Below are 20,491 nucleotides of genomic sequence, written 5' to 3' on the forward strand. Positions count from 1 at the left end.
ATATTGCTAATATAGATGGTATTTCTCTCTACTTCAATAGCCAGCATATAATATTTACAACTTTCTGAATCTTCACCTATTGGTCAACACATGGGATAGGGCCATAGCAGACAATTCCTAGGGGCTGGGGGGGTTTTGGCCCCCCAATAAAATATTTGAGGGGGCTGCCCTTTCCATAGTTGATGAGCATTGTGTGTGTGCACTGTGTCATGTGATCAGATTATGCAGAGCAGGGCTTATCTGCCCCCCCCCAAATATTTTATTCAAGTTGGCACCCCTGGACAGGGTCTTCTCTGTTGTGGCACCAAGGTTATACAGTTCCCTATTTAGAGAGCTCCACCTTCCATCCTCCTTGTTCAGGTACCACATTTAAGACACTTATTTTGGGGGCCAAAAAGAAAATACAAATCACTCTCATTGCTGCTAGTTCCTCTCCCCCCACCCCCACCTCTGTTAGATCTTCATGCTTTAAAAAAAAAAGAAAACTTGAAAGTTTTATCAATATTTTATAAATCACAAAGACAGGTGATAAGCTACCTCACACCATGTCTAGTTATCATTAGCGCTATATTCTATGAGGGTTTTATTAGCCATTATTGATGTTGCAACAGATTTATTCCTTTGGGAGCATATAAATAACCAACAAATAGTGAGAAAATGCCACCCAAGCTATTACCTGCTTTTGCTGGCATTTGTCCCTTTAGTATTAGGTGAGCAATTTGTTCGGCACCACAGTCCACGGCAAAAAATATTTCATGAGCTGGAGAAGCAAGAATCGCCTTGCCAAAAATCCATTTAGTTAAGCACTGTTTCCAGAAGTGACTGGCTGGATGCTTCTGGGCATGCAAGTAGATTATGAAAGCTTGTGGCTTTCCTTTCTTCTGCATAGACACATGTAGAAAATGACAACACTACATAAAAGCAAGGGGGGAATGTACATAGGAGCACTGTGGTTCTCCTATTTTGAAAATGACTGGAAATGGAGAAAACTTGAGGGGAAATGTATTAACAAGTGAAGGAAAAAGCGAAGTCATATGAACACGATAAAACATTAATTCCACCTTCATTTGAAACATCATAAAGCATTCACTCTGCAACCTTTTCAGAGGAACTACCAGAGCAGGCTGCCAGCTGGTATGCAGAAAGAAAAACCCAATGGCTTTAGAGGGGAAATATATGCAGGTATCTATACTCTTGAGGAAATGAGCTGAGCAAAATAGACTCAGCAAAAGATCTCTGGGATTATTGCTACCATAACATAGAGCCATTATGACAATAAATCCACACTGCATTCATTATCAATATTGCTTCCTTCCCTATTAACAGGAAACGGCTTTTGTCAATATTAACAATGCCTCTTCCAGACAAAAATTAACTTACTGCTTTTTAAAGGGGAGGGGGGAGAGAAACAAGCCATAAAACGGTAAGAGCAAAGAAACCCTGGCATTCTCGTAATGCAGCAAGCAACACCGCTCCAAGACTTCCAGACAAAGTGCACACAGTGGGACCTAGACCAGGCCTCAGTGGAACAGGCAAGGTGTGTTATGAAAGCTTCAGCCAGCCAAGACTAGTTTTCCATGGAATCGTAAGGTGTGCCTTCTTCAGACTGGAAGGCAGCAAATCAGGCAAGGATTTATAGCTTTTGGCCCACAAGCTGCAAGAATTCCCGCCCCCCCTTTTTTTAAAGTAAAACTAAGGCATTGGGTGAGGGAGTTTATAGCTGGATTTCCTTTCCTAAAGTCCTACAATTTCTATAATCATATATAAAAGGTAAAGGTAAAGGGACCCCTGACCATTAGGTCCAGTCGTGACCGACTCTAGGGTTGCAGCACTCATCTCACTTTATTGGCCGAGGGAGCCGGCGTACAACTTCCGGGTTATGTGGCCAGCATGACTAAGCCGCTTCTGGCGAACCAGAGCAGCACATGGAAACGCCGTTTACCTTCCCGCCGGAGCAGTACCTATTTGTCTACTTGCACTTTGACGTGCTTTTGAATTGCTAGGTTGGCAGGAGCAGGGACCGAACAACAGCTCACCCCGTCGTGGGGATTCGAACCACCGACCTTCTGATCAGCAAGTCCTAGGCTCTGTGGTTTAACCCACAGCACCACAGGCGTCCTATAATCATACATACACACGGAGGGTCCACTGTATATAATATAATCATACACACACACACACACACACACACACACACACACATATTATATACAGTGGACCCTCTGGATACCAATTAAATTCATTCCAGGGGTCCATACTTAACCTGAAAAGTCTGTAACTGGAGACACCGATTCTGGGCACGTGCATGGGCAATAGAACGCTTCTGCGCATGCGGCGAAACCCATAAGTACAATGGTACCTCGGGTTAAGAACTTAATTCGTTCTGGAGGTCCATACTTAACCTGAAACTGTTCTTAACCTGAGGTACCACTTTAGCTAATGGGGCCTCCCGCTGCCGCCACGCCGCCGGAGCACGATTTCTGTTCTCATCCTGAAGCAAAGTTCTTAACCCGAGGTACTATTTCTGGGTTAGTGGAGTCAGTAACCTGAAGCGCCTGTAACTTGAAGCGCCTGTAACCCGAGGTACCACTGTATACACTTCCGGGTTTGCTGCATTCGCAACCTGAAAGTTACGTATCCAGAGCGGTACGTAACTCAGGGGTCCACTGTATCTCTAAAGAAGCTATCAGTTGTCACACTCTAGCACTGGAGAACCGCAGGCTGGTGGGGGGGGGGCAGAGACTGTCAAAAAAACATGCTTCCACTTTAGGCCACAGCTCACAATGGCTCTGGTGTCCGTTGCTTGCCTGGGGGGGGGGGGTTGGAGATATACATATAGGTGGGTGCAAAGAAACCTCTGGCTTTTGCATGGTTGGAATGTAGCTCACTATACAAAGAAAAGAGTCTTAGCTGTTGCTTTGCCCACTTTTTGTCTCTGCCCCCCCACCCCGCGCACCAGTGGCATGTGGCCACCAGTGGTGCGTTGCCCCCACGAGGGAATGCAGCCTCTACAGGCTTAAAAAGGTTCCTCACCCCTGCTCTAGCAAGACTGGAAAAAAATATGGGGCTAAGCTATGCAGATGTAGCTTTGCAGATGACAGTGCAGAAGAATGAATGGAACTCAGGCATGTTCCGTTTCCAGCAATTCCTACCAAGCGCGATGAGACACTGAAAAATCTTGTTCCCCTTTCTCTGGTAAAAAGAGCTGGAATCACCCAGGTCTGGTTTAGCCTCAGCCACATACATGCCAAAGGGGGTGACACCAAAAAGTGTACTTTTTAAAAAGAACCTTTCTTCAATTTCATGATATAAATTTAAAGAAAAAAATCTTTAAAAATATTAATGCATACAAATAAATGTGATTAATTTCTTTGAAACTCTTAACAAAGATGAATTGCCATGGAATTCTTTGCACAAGCCATGAATTCCAGTTGAGGTCAAACAGGCCCCCTCCCTGCAGACTCTCAGGCACCTACTGAAGAGATTTTAATTTGTAGTTAGTTTCTATAGTTTTGACTTTTATTTTTAATATTGTATCTTTACAAACCGCTTAGACACTTTGGTAGTTATAGTGTCCACATAAGCAGTACTTAACTGTTTAAATAATTACATTGCTTAGTTTTAGTGAGCTATATTAATTATCCTTTCCACCACCCTACCTCCTCACCTAAAACATTAATTCTAATTCATTTGTAGTAGGCTCAGTAATGAATATCTCATATACACACCCTGCTGGATTTTGGGTGCTCTCCTCATTACTGTCAGCTTGGTGAGAATCACTTCTGAACACTTTCCAATACATGGGCACAGACAGGCATAACCTAAGAACATCAGAAGAGATCTGCAGGATGAGACCAAAGGCTGCCTAGTCAACATCCTGTTCTCACAACCGTCAAGACACTCCTTCACAGCTGATCCATGAAGATCAACTGCAGGGGGCAGAGGCAGTCATTGCTCAGACCAGCACTTCGTCAGCTTCAGTGATTCCATCCCTATTGATCAGATGATTGATCTGCTAAGCAGTGAAAGGACAATTCGTATTCCCATCATAGTGCTGAGCTGGGCAGAGAGGCTGGACACTGTCCACGGTTATGCTAAGGATTCAAATCACTTTGTTCCCCACAGCACTTTTTTTCTTTCTCAGTGGCAGTGCTGGGACAGCTGGGACATAGAATATTCCAAAATAAAAGTGGTAGATCTGGAAGAGAGGGGGGTGGGGGATGACTTACTTTCCTTCCCAAAAACGAGACTCAAGCCACAACACCATCACACCATCTCCATTTGTCACAAATGTAGTCCAGCCCACTGCCAGCCAAAGCATTCTGGCAAATGTATGTTTTGCCTGAAGGATGGCATGTCACATGCTTTAGATAACCGCAACATCTTTTCTAGAGGTCCAGAGGCTGCTGAAATTTGGGAGAATGTGTGGGAAACAAACAACTACCTATACATTGGCTAAGAACAGGTTTCAAGAGTATCCTGCAAATTAGCAGCTGATGCACCAGATATCAACAACAACCTGCGTCGACTAAGAAGGAGGAGCTACTTCCCCTCTGGACATGCCTGGCTTTGCTTTTTGATGTCACAGAAAGCAGCTTTAGATTAGTCAGCTGAATGATGACGGAGTCCTGAAGTAATACAAAATAAATTAAAGCATATATTGCTTTTGAATGGCATGCCGTAGGCGCAGGTAAGTTGAATGCTTTTGGAACCATTGGATGGGACAGAGAGTACTAGTTACCCATGACATGTCACTAAGAGAAAAATAACCCACATGACTTTTTGATGTGGGATAGTCTCCGTAAGTAGACCTTAGTGGGGTAGCAGCTGGCTTATTAATGTCTTGATGTGCCTCCAAAAAGAGTTCGCTGCAATGGTACTTAGCACCCCAGAGTCTGCAGCTTGTTTCTTCTAGACTTCATGAGAGGGGAAATCCAGGAATCTTTCACCAGCAGTTTCAAAAATGCACATTCGTGCATTTACTCAATGCACAATGTGTTCTAACAGCATATAAAAACAATCACATGGTGATGCAATGCCAAGAACTTTTCATAACCAGAATGAATGAGGGGAAAAAGATAATCAAAATCCTACTAGGTACTATAGAAAATATTTTAGTTTTCAGAGCAACAATACAAATGCACTAAATAAGAGTTGAAGAAAGCAACACTACAAACTTTCAATGCCCTCAGTTTTTAAAGCTCTCAGTTGCTCACAAAGTAGGTCTGAACTAATTTTGTGGACATTTGGAGCAGTGATACTTAGCCACAAGTGGCTAGACAAAAAATAAAAAATAAAAATCTGCCAGAGCAAAGGCTGTGTTTTCAAACTGAAACAAAACTGCATGCATTTTACTTAACTGCTAGTAGAAGACAAAACTCCTTAGAGATAGGAAATAAAGTGAATAATTGATAAAGCATCATTTTATTTATCAAGTAAAAGCAAGACCTATAAGTGAGGAGGATGAAAACAAACTAGGCACGTATAAATCTGCCAGATGATGATTAAATATTCTCACTGTATCAATATCCTGAAAAGGTAAAAAAAAAACTACAGTGAGCAGTAACTAGGGTTTAAGTAAACACAGAATTAAATAACTAATTAGCCCATTAGCAAGGCTTCTCCAGAAGCCATTAGTCTCGTACAGCAGTTATTAGACTTTATGGCCTTTCCACAGGCCTGCAATCTACACCCAGCAAGCACCTTCAAAAAATCCAAGTGCCAGGGTGCCATTTTAATTTCCCACAATGCCCCAATGTAGTATTGGCTATGAGACATTGTGGAAAAGTTCACACTGGACACGAGCTAGATTTTATCATTTGAACCTTTCTTGAATTGAAAGTTGGAGGGTGGTATTAAGGAAGATTCAGAAAAAACCTGGTGCAGCACGGGTAATTTCTCTACAGTGTAAGGGGCATCTGTGTCAAGGAGTTGGAAGTACATAGGCCCAAGAGATTCTTACCAGAATCAGACTTTTCCTGTGATGTAACAAGTCTTGGGATGCAAGCAGCGTCCATGGGGAAACTTCTGAATAGGTCTTGTTGCCTTTAAAACGGATCCCATTTTTATTTTACTAAAACCAGACTATAGTATTTGAGTATGGTTTGCCCCACAGCTGCCACATGTTATCAATGCATCACTAACCTAATTCTAAATAGTTTTAGAATTTCTCTGCAATGGAATAAAGATCACATAGGCCGCTCTCCACCTCCAAAAGCCCAACCTAAAACAAAAACAGCAACTTGAACGTTAACACTAGCAGCCACTATCTTGCCCCACACACATCTTGCCCCTTTCAGAAGAAGGTCACACAAGCATTGCTTCAGAAGCCACAAGATCACAGCAACTTTGCAAGACGTTAAATGCAGTATTTTCCATCTCATTTATACCAATCTCACAGATAATAGAACAAAAAAAAATTTTCAGAAAATCGCAGCATATGAGTAACTCTGAAACTGTTAGCTTCAAGAGCATTTCGCCTTGGAATGATTTAACAGCTCCAGAGTTTTATTTTGTGTAAACTCAAGCAAGCGTGCCAACATAAAAGAGAGAGAAAAAGAAAAGTTTTCCGTGCTGCTCATAGTGATTCAGCAGTTATTATTTCTATAGGCAAGACAGGTTCCCCTGCCTAGCCAGGTATAGTACCTTCTGCCACAAGAGACTTAGAAGCTTGGATATATATGTATGTATTCCGTTCCTGGAGCTTTTAGGAAACGATGCCAACAGAATCCAGGACTGCTGACGCCAAGGAAAACGGCTACAAGCCTGTCAATTATCTATCAAACTCTTTGCAAAGGAAGGCTGGGAAGAGGAGGAGGAGAAGGAGGAGGCGTGCGACTGCCTCAGCCCCATAAGCCATCCTTGTTTACGAGTCACCTATGCAGGGAGTTCACTGGTACCTGTTTGCTTAAGCACGACAGCCCACAGAAGAGGAAATCCTTCCACGGCTATTTGTAAACAGCGCTGGAAGGACGACACCTGCCTGCAGCTTGCACCAGTTCGACAACCTGCTTGGCAGCCCACCTTTTTAAAAAAAAAAAAATCTCCCCCCCCCCATTTCCACAGCTGCTACGGCCAATTTTGTATTTGTGCGGGGAGGGGAGAGGGGGCCACTTACCTCCGTGAACATGTCTTACTGCCTTCCTACATGGCAAGAGAGGTTTCCTGTTTTCATACATTCCCTTGTCAGCTGTAATCAGTGTCAATAAGGTTAGCGTCTTTTGTGCTAGCGGTTGGAGTGTCGGCCCTGACAGGAAAGAACTTTTTAATCTCTTCCCTCACACTGAGCCATGCGAAGCCAGCGAGCGCTCCCAGGCATAACTCCCTTGGCTCCTCTCCTAAAAAACGCTCCCTCAAGTGCGCGGTTGCTAAGCAATATCTGCCGTGCTGTGTGTGTGTGAGAGAGTGAGTGTGCGCACCCCCAACACACACACACACGTTCCCCGCCGCTCCTCTTCGTAACGTTTGAAATTGGCAACATCTGTCCCTTTGGCGGTTCCGACTTATGCAAAGGACCGTGTGCGGGGTTTTTATTTTTAAAAAAATAAAAGCAGAGGAAAAGCGCACGACGTTTCATCTGGCCTCCTCTAATGGCTGGTTTTGTTAATATTTCATTTCCAGTTTTAAAACAAAAGCAGCGGCCGCTGAGCCCAGAGGAAGAGCAAGGAGGGAAAAGCAAAGCCCCGTAAAGTCCAGTGGGAATCGCCGACAAAAGCACATACAGCAAAGTAGTTTATTTATTTTTTCTTTGCTCACTCTTTCTGGCTTGGGTTTGTTTATTTAAAGACGACTTTTTCCACTCTCTCTCTTTTTCAACTTTTCTATTGCTACCCCAGATAAATAAGTAGCTGTATAAATAAAGCAGCTATAAGCGACTACAATAAAAACATTAATAGCACCAGTTTTCGTTTACTGTATTAAACTCAGCTTGGTTTTGTTTTTAAAAGTGTCCACTGTGACTGATAGCTGTTTCTCCTTAAAAAATAATAATGTTGTGTCAGTTTGTGGTTATGTCAGTGTGTGTATGTGTGTGTGTACACACCACACATGACAAGAATGAAAAGGGAGCTTTTTGGTTGCTGTGAGGGGGTTTTTGTTTTGTTTTGTTTTCCTACAATTGTCAGAATACCTTTTCATGCTGGAATTTAGAAATCAATCATGAGGAGGTATTGCATTTTATACACGCCCATCTCATCTCAAAACCAAAACATGAACCAACAGAGAAAGGGGAGCTCTGTCACTGTTTTGCTGTATTCGATGTTAAAAATTATCCTTTTTATGATTTATAATTTTAAAAAAAATGGATCGAGAGCTTTAGTTCTACAGATATATAAAAAGCAAAGAGGGGAAGCCTCACTTCTAGTATCCCTACTACCACCTGAAGATCCATTTTAGAGTTGGGGTAAACAACTGAGAAGTCCCTGACCAAATCAGGCATACCAAGTGGGAGAATAAGTCGCTTTCCTACATACACACACAAAACAGCTGGCAGCCTCTTTTCAAAATGGCCCTCAAGGAAAATTGGTAGCTCTAACCAGAGATCTAGAGTCAGTAAGTGTTGCGGGGCTATCAGCATGTTGTGCGTACAATAGGTTGGATTTTGCATTTCCAAGTAAGATGGAGCAAAATTAACTGAAAGGAGCTAATTAATTAAAACACAGTAGGAAAGGGAGGTTCGGAGGCATGTTTCAAGAGCTGGATTTCGCTCACACTGTTTGCACTATGCACCAAGGCTAAAAAAGACACCTCATGATTTTAGCCATTAAAAAAGGAAAGAAAGAAAAAAGAACAGCAAGGGCGCTTATTAACAATCTGAGTAGTTCCCATGTTGGCTAACAGTTTGATAATATGTTACAGCACACCAGGCTAAATCCAATTCAAAGAAAGGCACACAATTTATTTCTTCAGTGGCCTTATATTTGCCTACCTCTGTGGTGAATTGAGGCACTAAAATAACATTGCTCTACCAGCTTGAAAATAGTGGTCTGAAATAATATCTGTAAAATTGTTTAAATGCTTCCTCAAAACCATTTTCCCTACTCGATACCCACATATATATTTATGTTTATAAAGAGAGTCCTGTGGCACCTTAAAAACCAACACATTTTAGTACTTAAAGTTGCCACAAAAATGTATGAATCGGTGCAAGTTCACATAGGCAGCCCTTGTTATTAACCATTTCTGGCTACGAAATCACACAGAAAAATACATGGTGGGAACTGGCATTAAATCACCGCAAATGTGCACCCCCACCACACACATATTATTGGCAGTACTTTCTGCCTGTGACAGTGGGCACACAGTGTTGGCCTAACCAAACATTCTGCAATATAATAACCAGCAAAACTTCAGACTCCCGAAATGACCCCAAACAGAGGTTCTGTTATAAAGAACTAGAAACTGGGTTAATGTCATAAGCTTTGCAGTAAAGGATTTAACCACCCTGCAAGTGTTTAGAACTTTAATAATGCAAGTAGAATCTACAACAAAATGTTGCAGCGTGAAGAGTTCCTATTCAAGAACTCTCCTAATCCCGCCCTCACACCTCAAGACATCCAACGTTCTGCAGGTTGTTCTATGATGTTTTTTAAATGTATTTTTATTAAAGATTTTCTTGATTTACAAAGGTATGTGCAACGTCTCTCGTATTTTTTTTTCCATGTAACATTTTTTTTAAAAAAAAATTTACAAAGCGTTTTCATTTGTTGAGACATTAGGAAGAATAGGGGGAAAGAGGTGGATGGGGGAAAATATGAGTAGGGTGGGATCGGGTGGTGATGTTTCTATTTTACTTAATATATGTGGGGTTTTGTGTCAGTGTCGCTTGTGCAGGTTCTCTGCTATTCACTTGTGTTCCTTTGGTGGTGAGAGAGGTTGGGGTTGGCCTAGGGTGTGGCTGTTCATTTGTGGTTGGCTGTGGTGGTCTTTGTTTTCATGTGTGAGTGGGGTGGGTGGGTGTTTTGGATCAGGTTAGCCATATTGATTTGTATGCTGCTGGTGGATTTTTGTCATTGTCTTGTTGGGCTTTGTGTGTGATAAAGGGGAGCCATACCGGGGTGAAGACGTCTTCTTATATTTGTCCCCGTGTCAGTTTCAGTTTATTGGTTAATTTTTCTAGTAAGGCTGTTTCCCATACTATTTGGTACCATTGGTCCATGCTTACTCCTGACAGGTCTCTCCAGTGTCTGGTTATGGTGTTTTTTGGCTGCTGAAAGTAGGTGGGTTATGAGTTCTTTGTGGTGTAAGTGGGCATTGTTGTCTTGGAAGATGTTTAGTAGGGCCAATTGCAGGTTGTTCTTTGTGGGGGCCGGATCCCCACCCCACCCCATTTTTATACTTCTTCAAACACTTGTGTTTTCCCAAGTATGCTAATTAATTTTTTTATTTCTCATGGGTGGGCAAGGCCAGAAACAAAAGTGGGTGGCGCAATGGATTTGAAACAATGGATTTGATGCTTCCCTTTGTACACTAAGCTACATTCCAGGCATGCAAAAGTCAGGATTCCCCCCCCCCAAAAAAAACAAATCCATTTCTCCATTCTGGGAAGCAACCGGCATCATCAACATTCAAGGACACATTTCAGAAAGGCAAAAGCACAAAATGGGGGTATGGAGCAAAGCCACTGAGAGATGTGGCTTGCAAGAGTCAGCAAAACAGAGGCTTGGAGGGCCTCATTCACTCCCTGACCCAAACTTTCCTCCCTCCACGCTACCACACTGGTTCTTGATACACCGATTCGATCCAGAATTATCGTCTCAATAGCACAGTTTGATCTGAGAAGATTTACACTGGAAGTATCAGTTCTCACACCACCAGCCTTCTTCTGTGTGGTCGGCTACACAAGGCAAAGGGTGCAAGGATCAGGCGCAAGCACTCTTGCAGAAGAGCAGTACTGCACTTTTCATGCTGTTTCAGAGCAATGCATTTGATTCTGTGGCAGCGCAACACTGCACCATGGTCTCCCATCTGTCAGATGAAAAAGACTAAGAGGAACAGCAGAGCAGGATGGGAGAGCTGGCGGAAACCTCCAAGACCAAGTCAACCAGTAGATACCAACATCAGCTACAGGGGAACCAGGCAGAGGGCCTTCTCGGTAGTGGCGCCCGCCCTGTGGAACGTCCTCCCATCAGATGTCAAAGCGATAAACAACTACCTGACATTCAGAAGACATCTTAAGGCAGCCCTGTTCAGGGAAGTTTTTAATGTGTGACATTTTAGTGTATTTTTAATAATAATAATAATAATAATAATAATATCACTTCCACATGTTCTGGCGAATTTATTTGGATGCAAGCCTGCAAGTACCCCCACTGTGTGTGTGTGTGTGTGTGTGTGTGTGTGTGTGTACAAACATACATTAAAATCTTAGTTTATAGGCAGTTTTTTTGGACAGAAGACCTCAGAGCAGCATGGGAAGATGCTAAGAACACACAGAACAGTTTAAAAAGGAGGACAACTTAAACCTTAAAACTAGCCTTTCTTTTCCGTCTCCCAGAAAATACAGCGGAAGTTATCCACCAGACGGCCAGTTCACATTACCTGCCTATGGTCTGTCTCTTCTCTTCTCTCTCTCTCTCTCCCTTTTTTCTCCCCCCTGGCAATCCAATGCCAGCTCACTGCTAGCTTGCTGCTCTGCAAGACTTCTACATCACAACTGAACTTATCAACTCAAGGTAAGGCTCTCCCTCTTTTGACCCTTCAACATCAAGCATCCTGCAACTCACTCCTCCTGCCTCAGGGGGCCAGGTGCGTACAATGCTAATTCCGGTTTGTGTCAAGGCTAGCCAGTGGAGAAGAGGGCAGCTGGATATTTCAGGTTAAGTTATGGGGGGGGGGGAGAAAGGAGAACCTTACCTTTCAGCAAATGTACCAGCCCAGATGTCATTGCCCACCAGAGAGCAGCAACGACCAAACACCACGCCGGCATGGTGCAGGAGGGAAAGAGTGTACTGCTCTCTTTGCATGGCTCAAGCAGGTTTGCACCCCTTGTCAATAAAGGAAAAACAGATACCTTAGTGGCACTGCTGAAAACCTTGTGGCAGGGGGTATTTAAATGCCCTCATATTATCCTGATTTCAAAGTAGGGCTTTCCCCACACACAATCTGCCACTGATTTAAAAAAAAAACAAAAACCTGTAAAAATGGATTACAAAAGGGTGTGCAAGCGAAAAACATACTAAAGCAGCTAAATGTCTGGTCTCACTTTAGAAGCTGGAGGACTAGACGCTGCTGTATTTCTGGGCATTGTTCTTCGCTCTCTCCCCGGCCAAACCTCTCACTCCCTCCATTGTGTGCTACATCCCAGCCTTGTTGGAAGCTGTTTGCCTCTCATCTGCTCCTAAGTATTGCTCAAGTTTTTCCTGCTGGTTCTTGCTTATCCGCTCTCCTTTCATGTCTGTGCAAATTCCATCAAATCACAGAACGATCAACAGCTTCTCATTAGCAATTCCAACCTATCACTTTCGGCAAGCTGTGCCCCATAAAATAAAGGCCAAGTAAAATAACAGGAGGCTTTCTTTATGTTCTCTTTCTCCTACCTAGGGTTGCCAGATGTTCTCAATTTAAAGGGCTGCATGTATTCAGAAAGATTACTACTCTGCCCAAAGTGTGTCTCTCGTCTCAAAACATCTGATTACTGACAGCACTCAAGAAAGCAGTATGGCAGGTTAAGAACATCTCTCTCCTTCTCCCTCTCTTTAACTTTTATCTGGGCTATATTTGCACTCACACTCTCAGCTTCTAAGAACATCGGCTTATCAGCACGATTATCCTTGAACCAGAATGCACACTTCATTCTGTTTCACCAGTCAGGGACCACAGAGCCAGTCCAGCCACAGTTTAGTATGACAATAACCATCTTGAGGCTCTTGTGCTCCATATAAGGAGTTTGGAAGCTTTTAACTTCCACTTTTACTTAACCACAGTTAATTGTGTCATCTGATCCAATAAACTGCTGTTACTGTTGAAACTATGGTTTCTTTGAAGCAAGCCAACTTGAAAGGAGGGTTTCACATCATGCTAAGCTATGGTTACATAATGACTATATAATGTTTAATGGCTGCATTAGGATGTCACACTAAACTACGGTTAGTATAACCTCCTAACGCAGCCATTATACTCACTATGGGAGTGTACTTGAATGGCAGCATGCAGCATTAGCATGTTATCATGTTAATGAAACACATGCTTTACAAAATGGGGAAATGTTGTGTTGTTGATCTTTTAAAAAGGGCTCCCATTCCCCTCTTTGAAGATTTAAAAAATGATTTAAAAGCCACTCAACCGTGTTCGCTACAAATGCCACCTCATGCTGAAACTTCCAGCTGCTGGTTTTGAAGTCCATGGAAGCATTATTAAACGTTGATAAGTCACAGCCCTCAACACAGCTGTGTTACATGCAAAACTGCAAAGGGCTCACTTTGGATCTAAGAAATGCAACATGGATACTTAATAAAGCACAATGACTAAACGCTCTTTAGAAATCAAAATGTATTTCAAACTCTTTGCTTGGCCTGCATGCAACATGGTCTTCTGCAGAGAAGCAGGTTTCTGCCCACCAGCCGACAACAACTTCTGGCAAAAGGCTCCCCAGCCAAAAACGGGAACGCAGTCTGTCCTAGCTCTACTATGGGCTCATTAGGTGGCCAAGGGTAAGCCACCCGCTCAATATGCTTCACCTCTAATCTTAAATACAAGAACAGCAGCGATCCTACTGACACAGGATTACTGTGAGAGCAAGCACACACAAATAAAGATAGGGAAATAAGTAAATAATCCAGGAAGCGAAAGAGCAGGAATGGCCAATGCTGTGCAGTTTCCCTGTCTGAGGAACACGTGACCTTTCACCTTGAAGAGCAACTCCCAAACACCAAACAGAATTAAGGGAAAGCCCTCTAAATGTAGTTAAGAAGGGTTGCCATAGCTGCGGTCAGTCCCCTCTCTCACACACACTCTGAGTCCCCCTTGCAAAGTTTTGAAATTCAAAGTACTCCATGGCAAACTGGGCCGTTTTGTGGACCCCAAATGTGGCCACTCTTTGGTCAGCAGCTCACTAGTCAGAATAATTCCAAAATGAGGCAGGCAGTCTTTCCAGTTCTAAATATAGGGCTTCACATGAAACAGCAACCTTGTGATGGGTCATGCATATATGAGCAGGTGTGGGCAAGTTCACACCCATACACTGCAAATTAAATATCTATTTTAACCGGTGGTTGTGTTTTTTTTAAGGGTAAATGCCATTGCATAGCTTCTTGAATGCTGCAAGTTAGAGACAAGAGAATTTGGAACAGCAGAAAGGCTTGTGTATAGATTTAGCATGAGTACGGAGTGAGTCATAGCATAGCTATCCACTGAGGATTAATTGACTCTGTAGTAAAGCTGATTCCTCTGTTCAAATGGAAAGGCTGAACTTGTCAGTGTTGCCGTAAGCAGATGCCGTCAACAATTAAATTCACAGCTGCAGGTGGCAGCACACAAGCCTCGAAAACTCAGTGAGTCAATCATCGTTTGATGAAAGTGATGTCGAAGGCAAGCACTGGGGAAGAACAGGCTATCAAAAACAGGGGAGAACAAAATCTCGAATGCGTTTAGGACCCAAATGCAGGAAAATTCCAAATCATACACCAGCATCATTCGTAAGCTATTATCTGGGCGGTAAAGCAACAGAGGCCTGGCTCAATTATGGTGTCCACGTCTAGGAGATTAGTAGACCCCCTCTGTAGTTTACATTCCATCAGCAACTGAAAACATTTTGGCTCAGGCAAGTTTTTTGTTTGACCACAGTTTTGGATTTATCTGGCTCTGCACTGTTCTTAGTTTTTATTCTGTAATTTTTCTATGCTGCTTCGGCAGCTTGTTTTATTATAATGCTTTTAATTTGCTATGTTTGCTGTTTTGGGTGGTTTAATTCTCGAATCAAAGTTTATAAAGTTATCTAAACAAACTCACACGCATAAAAAACAAGAACAGAAATATTTAGCCTTGTAGCAATAAATATCCATGCAAGTTTTTCCCCTTTGGCTCCTCTTAACAGTTTCACTCCGGATTAATCAATACATAATAATTCCAACCACCTGATTGTGGTATCTGTCATTTATTATTGGTTACCAAAATTGCCCCCTTCTCCAATAAACAAACACAGGCAATAAAAGCCAACACCCACACCCAAAACACCACCTGAATCCATATCGCTTTTGTCTAAAGTCTATCCTTGAACTGCTTTTAACAAGCCTGCACAACCAGGTGTTTAACAGCTGTTGAACAGGGCCAGCTACACCTTTCTCATTCTGGCAGGCATAATTGAAAGAGGCGGCACGCACCTCAGATCGGCTCAACCTCCTTTGCCATCACCTTTCCCCTGTCTGAAAGGTCTAACAAAGTACTTTTTAGATGAGGCAGAAGAAGCAAACATTCCAATTCGCCAGGCAGTGTCCTTTCCTACAGATCCCAAAACCAGTGCCAGAAAGGATGCACAGAAAGCTTCAGATTCTCACTGGGAATTATGGGACTTGGCAGTCCCAGTTCCTGATGGCAAGATATGCTATTGCCAAGAACTTGAAGCACCAGCTGCTGATGTCTCCACCTATCCTGACATTTTTGGGTCCTTGAGCTAGGGGGAAGTAGCAGCTGCAGAGGGGTGTTGGAGTGTTTGCTTGAACTTTTTTTAAAAAAAGCTTTGTTCCACTTTTGCTGTGAATGGGAGGGCGATTGTCCATTCCTAGCATTGAGTAGCTTCTCAGCCCACAATATTCTATTAAAAGTTGGCTTCTCTGCAGCAAGTTCAGCTTTAATGATTGTACTGTACAGTGGTACCTCGGGTTAAGTACTTAATTCGTTCCGGAGGTCCGTTCTTAACCTGAAACTGTTCTTAACCTGCAGCACCACTTTAGCTAATGGGGCCTCCTGCTGCTGCCGCGCCACCAGAGCCCGATTTCTGTTCTTATCCTGAAGCAAAGTTCTTAACCTGAAGCACTATATCTGGGTTAGCGGAGTCTGTAACCTGAAGCGTATGTAACCTGAGGTACCACTGTATATTGGTTAAACCTAATTATTATTATGGATCGCCCTAAACCAAAACAAGTAAGTATGAATAAATCACGTTACTGCACCAAAGTAAAACCAAAACAAAGAGCAGCAATTCCACTAACCTCAGTCGCTTCAACAGGTATTTTCAATTTGGGCAAGCTGGGCAAATTGGGCTTGACGTTTGTTTTCACGTTTGCTATTTTCCCGTAGGACTGTTCGTGGTATTCCTCAGGAAGTGGCTTGAGCTCCGGCGACTCGTCCGGAGCTTGATCTTGACCATCCATTGGCCTCACGTAGGCAGTCGGTTTCTGCTGTATTGCACTGGTTTTTGATGACAACGATCCGGGGAAAGTCTGGGAGGAAGGCTGGGCAGCAACGGCTACAGGAGCACTCAAGCTGTCCTGGGTTTCATTCTCACGTGCTCCAGCCACCAGCTCCAGAGAAGGGGAGCTATTCTGCCCGTGGTTTTTGTTGATGCTGCCGAGAGACCTGGAATTGACACGTTGGCTGGAATGTAGAGGCGACAAGGGAGCTACAGGGGAAGACAATGAGGACAGCAAGGGAGAAAGTTCCAAAAGGGAGGGCTGCAGTTTGCGGGCTTCTTCAATGCATCTTTCATTCTTCTTCTGGCTTCTGCTGTTCTGGCCTTCTTGAGTCTTGCGGGTCTGCTCTTGACTTCGCCTCTGGTTGCTGGGCAGCCCACCGCTTTGTGAGGCCAGTTCTATCCTTGAGTGAATTTTTTGGTGGTGCAGAGAGATGCCCGCAGAGGGAGCACCTGAAGCAATGGGTCCCAAGGGCTTGCGGTGATGGCTACTGTTCTGGAATGAGGCAGGTACCACGCTGCTGGTCTTTTCAGGCAAGAGTGGACGATCTGGCTTGCGCTGAGGGATCAGAGACATGACGCTTGTGGGGATCCCTATGAAATCTTGCTGAGACTTGATGGCGATAAGCTCCTTCATCTCTTCGTAATTGCCAAACATCTTCTGAATCCGGCTGGATAGTTCATCTGCTTTGTTGTTCTGAAACAGGGAGGAAAACAACCGCGAAATGGAAGAGGTGAAATTAAACCATTCCCGACCCCCCTCAGTTCACTGAGGATGTCCTCACTCCTTAGCAGATTTTGCTACTATGCAATGAGAGAACCAGGGTCACAGAAAGGCATTTCTGCTTATGTGGTGCCAACCAAAAGGTGAATTGAAGAGTGTGGGACAATACAGGTTAACAGAAACCTCAATTCAAGTAGCTCGATACCTATAATCGCAATAAAATATTATGTACAATTTTTAAAAAACTAAGTGTCAGTTGTCCAATTTTTTTTCTTTTTAAGTCATGCCACTGCTTTTATACTCAAATGATTGCATCACTGAAAAGCTGAAGCTCTCTTACAGCTAGAGTGAGACTGCTAGCCCAGCGTTTTCTGGTAGCAATTCCCCAGTAAAACACACAGAGGTCTTGCTAAGCCCTGCAACATGAGTTCTTTAAAGCAGGAAAGCCAGGCATTGAATCTGGGATCCTCTGCACTCAAAGCACATGGTCTCGCATTGTGCCATGGGCCCTCTCAGGTTCACTTCTTGCTGATCAATTTCTAGCTGCACATTTTTATTTACATCCCCACAAGCAAGAGAGACTTGCTTCTGAAAGAAAGCTGAAGGTATAGAGATGGAGTCTGTGGTTTCCTTGAATTGGCAAGAACCCCATAGCCACTGCCCTGGAGACAGCAGAAACGCATTAGGCAGGGCAAAGAGGCCAAAGACTCAATCTGTAAATGCAACAACTCCCTGCTGTAAATCCTATTGTGCAATGTGAGACTGTGCAGATACCTTGTAAGGTTCTCCAAAGAGAGGGATATCAGCAGGGAATGATTCTTTCTCCTGGAGAGCTTCCTGATTCCTCCTCTCTTTTGCTTGGATGCGGAGCAAATTTCTCTCTTCATTGTACAAGCTGTGGGCAGAGAGAGAAAGAGGGGAAATTACTACCTAGGCTATGCTTCTGCAATTAATAAAGTACCTCCTCAAGCCAATAAGGGCTTTCTAGAATTGCAAAAGGCAGGTAGGTAATTAAACCAAGCAGGGACCTTGCGCTCAGCAGCTAAGCAGACAACATAGTTGGACAACACAGTGCATAGATACATGCCTGCAGGCATGCTGGGGAGACTCAAGGAAAGCAAGACATGCTTGCATAAAAAGTCTGAACAAGAAAATACTCTAGCAAACCTTTTGTATACCAAAAAAAGACTTTCCCAAGGTCCACACATAACTGTTTGATGTGGCCTTTATAGAAGTACTGAGGAGGTGGTTCGCACACCCTAGTCATCATGTTCTTTATTCCAGACACTCCATGGACCCAAGAGATTAGGGACAGGCAACTCCCATTGGCCTTGTTTCTTGGCTTGCAGAGGAGTAACCCAGTAGATAAGACGTTAAAAAGTAGTTGTTTACCAGAGCTATAGATGGCTTAGTCCTTAGCATAATATGTGTAACACAGATTGCCATGGGAGTGGGGGAGCTGAAATAATAATAATAAGCCATGCAATGGGGGGCACTGATGAGACACCTCTCGAAACCCAAACAGCTGCCTTTATAGAGATTTCATCAGGCCTATTTCTGCTTCCTTTTAAAAATACATTATCTCAGAGATCACCATGAGGTTGAAATCTGTGGCTTTGTGTTGCATGTTATGAAGCACATACAGTTCTGCTAATTCATTGCAGCCAAAATGACCCCAATCATCAAGTGCTGCTCCAACCTTTCCTCAAATGCTTCAAATTACGAGGTTTCCACAGCCTCCCTGCACAGGTTTGTTCCACTTGCTAATTGTTCTCATGCATGGAAGGATTTCTTTCCCCAGTGTCTACCTTCCCACAGGGATCCTGGGAACGGGAACATGCTCTGGCCGAAGCCCTAGAAAACCACTCGCTGTCAGTCAGTGTAGACAAGAGCTAAATGGAACAATGGTCTGACTCAATGTAAGACAGCTTCGTATGTTCCCTATAGATACGCCTGAGAAACAGCAGGGGCTACCCTTGCCTGCCCACTTAAGTCCATTATTTCTTGTCCCATCTTAACACACACACACACACTGCTACCGCCTGCCCCCGCCCCCCATCAGCCCTCTTCTTGCTGAGATTGTGAAAACTGCAGGAAATCCATTTTCCCAAGAAGAAGCAGCAGCAGCCACTTTTTGGCTTTCACGCTTGGACTGAAATTTGGGAGTGTTGTTACACCCAGTCATGCACTGGGAACAAGGGAAAGAAACCACTGTCTTTTCAATGACTTTTATGTGTAAGAAAGCTCATGGAAAAGGCCGCAGAATGTTGATTTGTTCAGAACAACCGCTACGTGTGAACCAGGGCCTCTAAAACAACTGTTATTATTCTCTTATCAACACAAAGCTGAGAAGGCAGATGTGCATTTGCCAGAGGACAACAGTGTTATGTAAAATATCTGGCAATGCATCGCCGCAGAGCCCCTGTACCATTCTTCTTCTGCCTTGCATATCCCCGCCGTTAATGCAATTCAGCAGAAAATGATTCCACACCAGTCCCATTCATTTCAGTGGGTTTTAAGCATGGCTTCTTGGAGGGCTGCTCTGCTCTGTCATCAGCCCATATAGATTTGTCTCACCAAGCGGCCTCCACCAATTTGAATAATCTCCTGCACCTCTCTATTTGGAGATTTGCACAATGAGTTTCAACAAAATGCCTGGATTTTTTTCCCTTCAGGTAACACACAGACAGAGGCTTAACAGCTTTGTTGAAATCAAAACATTATTCTTCCACCAGACTGGCTTATTTTAAATTAAAATTTTATTCCCACCATTCTTCCAGCTAGCCCTGGGGAGATGTCCTACCTACCAATGCCAAGCCTATGAAAATCTCATAGAATCTATGCAACTTGCTCTTGGGCAGACTGAGGGACACCAGTGAATGGGCCTGGGTCTAAGCTTTGTGGATGAGCAGAGATTTGAACCTGCATCTTCCCAGTCTATGTCCAAGTCTTCACTCACTAGGCCACACTGCCTCTCAAGTAATCACTATTTTTAAAGGTATCAGCCTGAGCTCTTCCCTTAGAGGTCTTCAGAGATTAGGAAGCTGGGTACGCAGAACAGGACCAACTCAGTGGCTGAAACCAGGTTCTGAAATTCCCTATATTGGATACCCATTAAGTTCCCCCACCCCCAGATTTCTACTGTGGTGTTAAAGCCTTTGTTTGCTTTTGTTTTGAAGACACTTTCCTGCGTGTTCCTTGGGGAAATTGCAAAGCAGGAGTAGAATATAAGTTTCTTCTTGGACTGGTAGATATATTGCTTGTTTGGGTAAGTGGTAGGTATCTCATTCATGTAAAAAAAAAAAGGGTAAAGGACCCCTGGACGGTTAAGTCCAGTGAAAGGGGAGTATGGGGTTGTGGTGCTCATCTCGTTTTCAGGCCGAGGAAGGCAGCATTTGTCCACCCACAGCTTTCCAGGTCAT

At 43.5% G+C, this 20,491-nt stretch overlaps 1 protein-coding gene across 18 annotated transcripts in view; it reads right to left on the reverse strand.

Annotated features, from left to right (window-relative positions):
- Positions 1-20,491, reverse strand: part of AFF1 (ALF transcription elongation factor 1) — a 143,776-nt gene that overhangs the window by 60,274 nt on the left and 63,011 nt on the right. For all 18 annotated transcript variants that reach the window (XM_083570999.1, XM_083570996.1, XM_083571006.1 and 15 more), the window contains 2 exons: positions 17,844-17,964; positions 16,146-17,042 (listed from right to left, as the gene is read on the reverse strand). In XM_083570999.1, coding sequence (XP_083427125.1) covers positions 16,146-17,042; positions 17,844-17,964 — 1,018 coding nt within the window. The remainder of the gene's footprint in view (positions 1-16,145; positions 17,043-17,843; positions 17,965-20,491) is intronic.

This window comes from Podarcis filfolensis (genome assembly GCF_964270895.1).
Source record: "Podarcis filfolensis genome assembly, chromosome: 9".
In the NCBI taxonomy this organism is placed as follows: Eukaryota; Metazoa; Chordata; class Lepidosauria; order Squamata; family Lacertidae; genus Podarcis; species Podarcis filfolensis.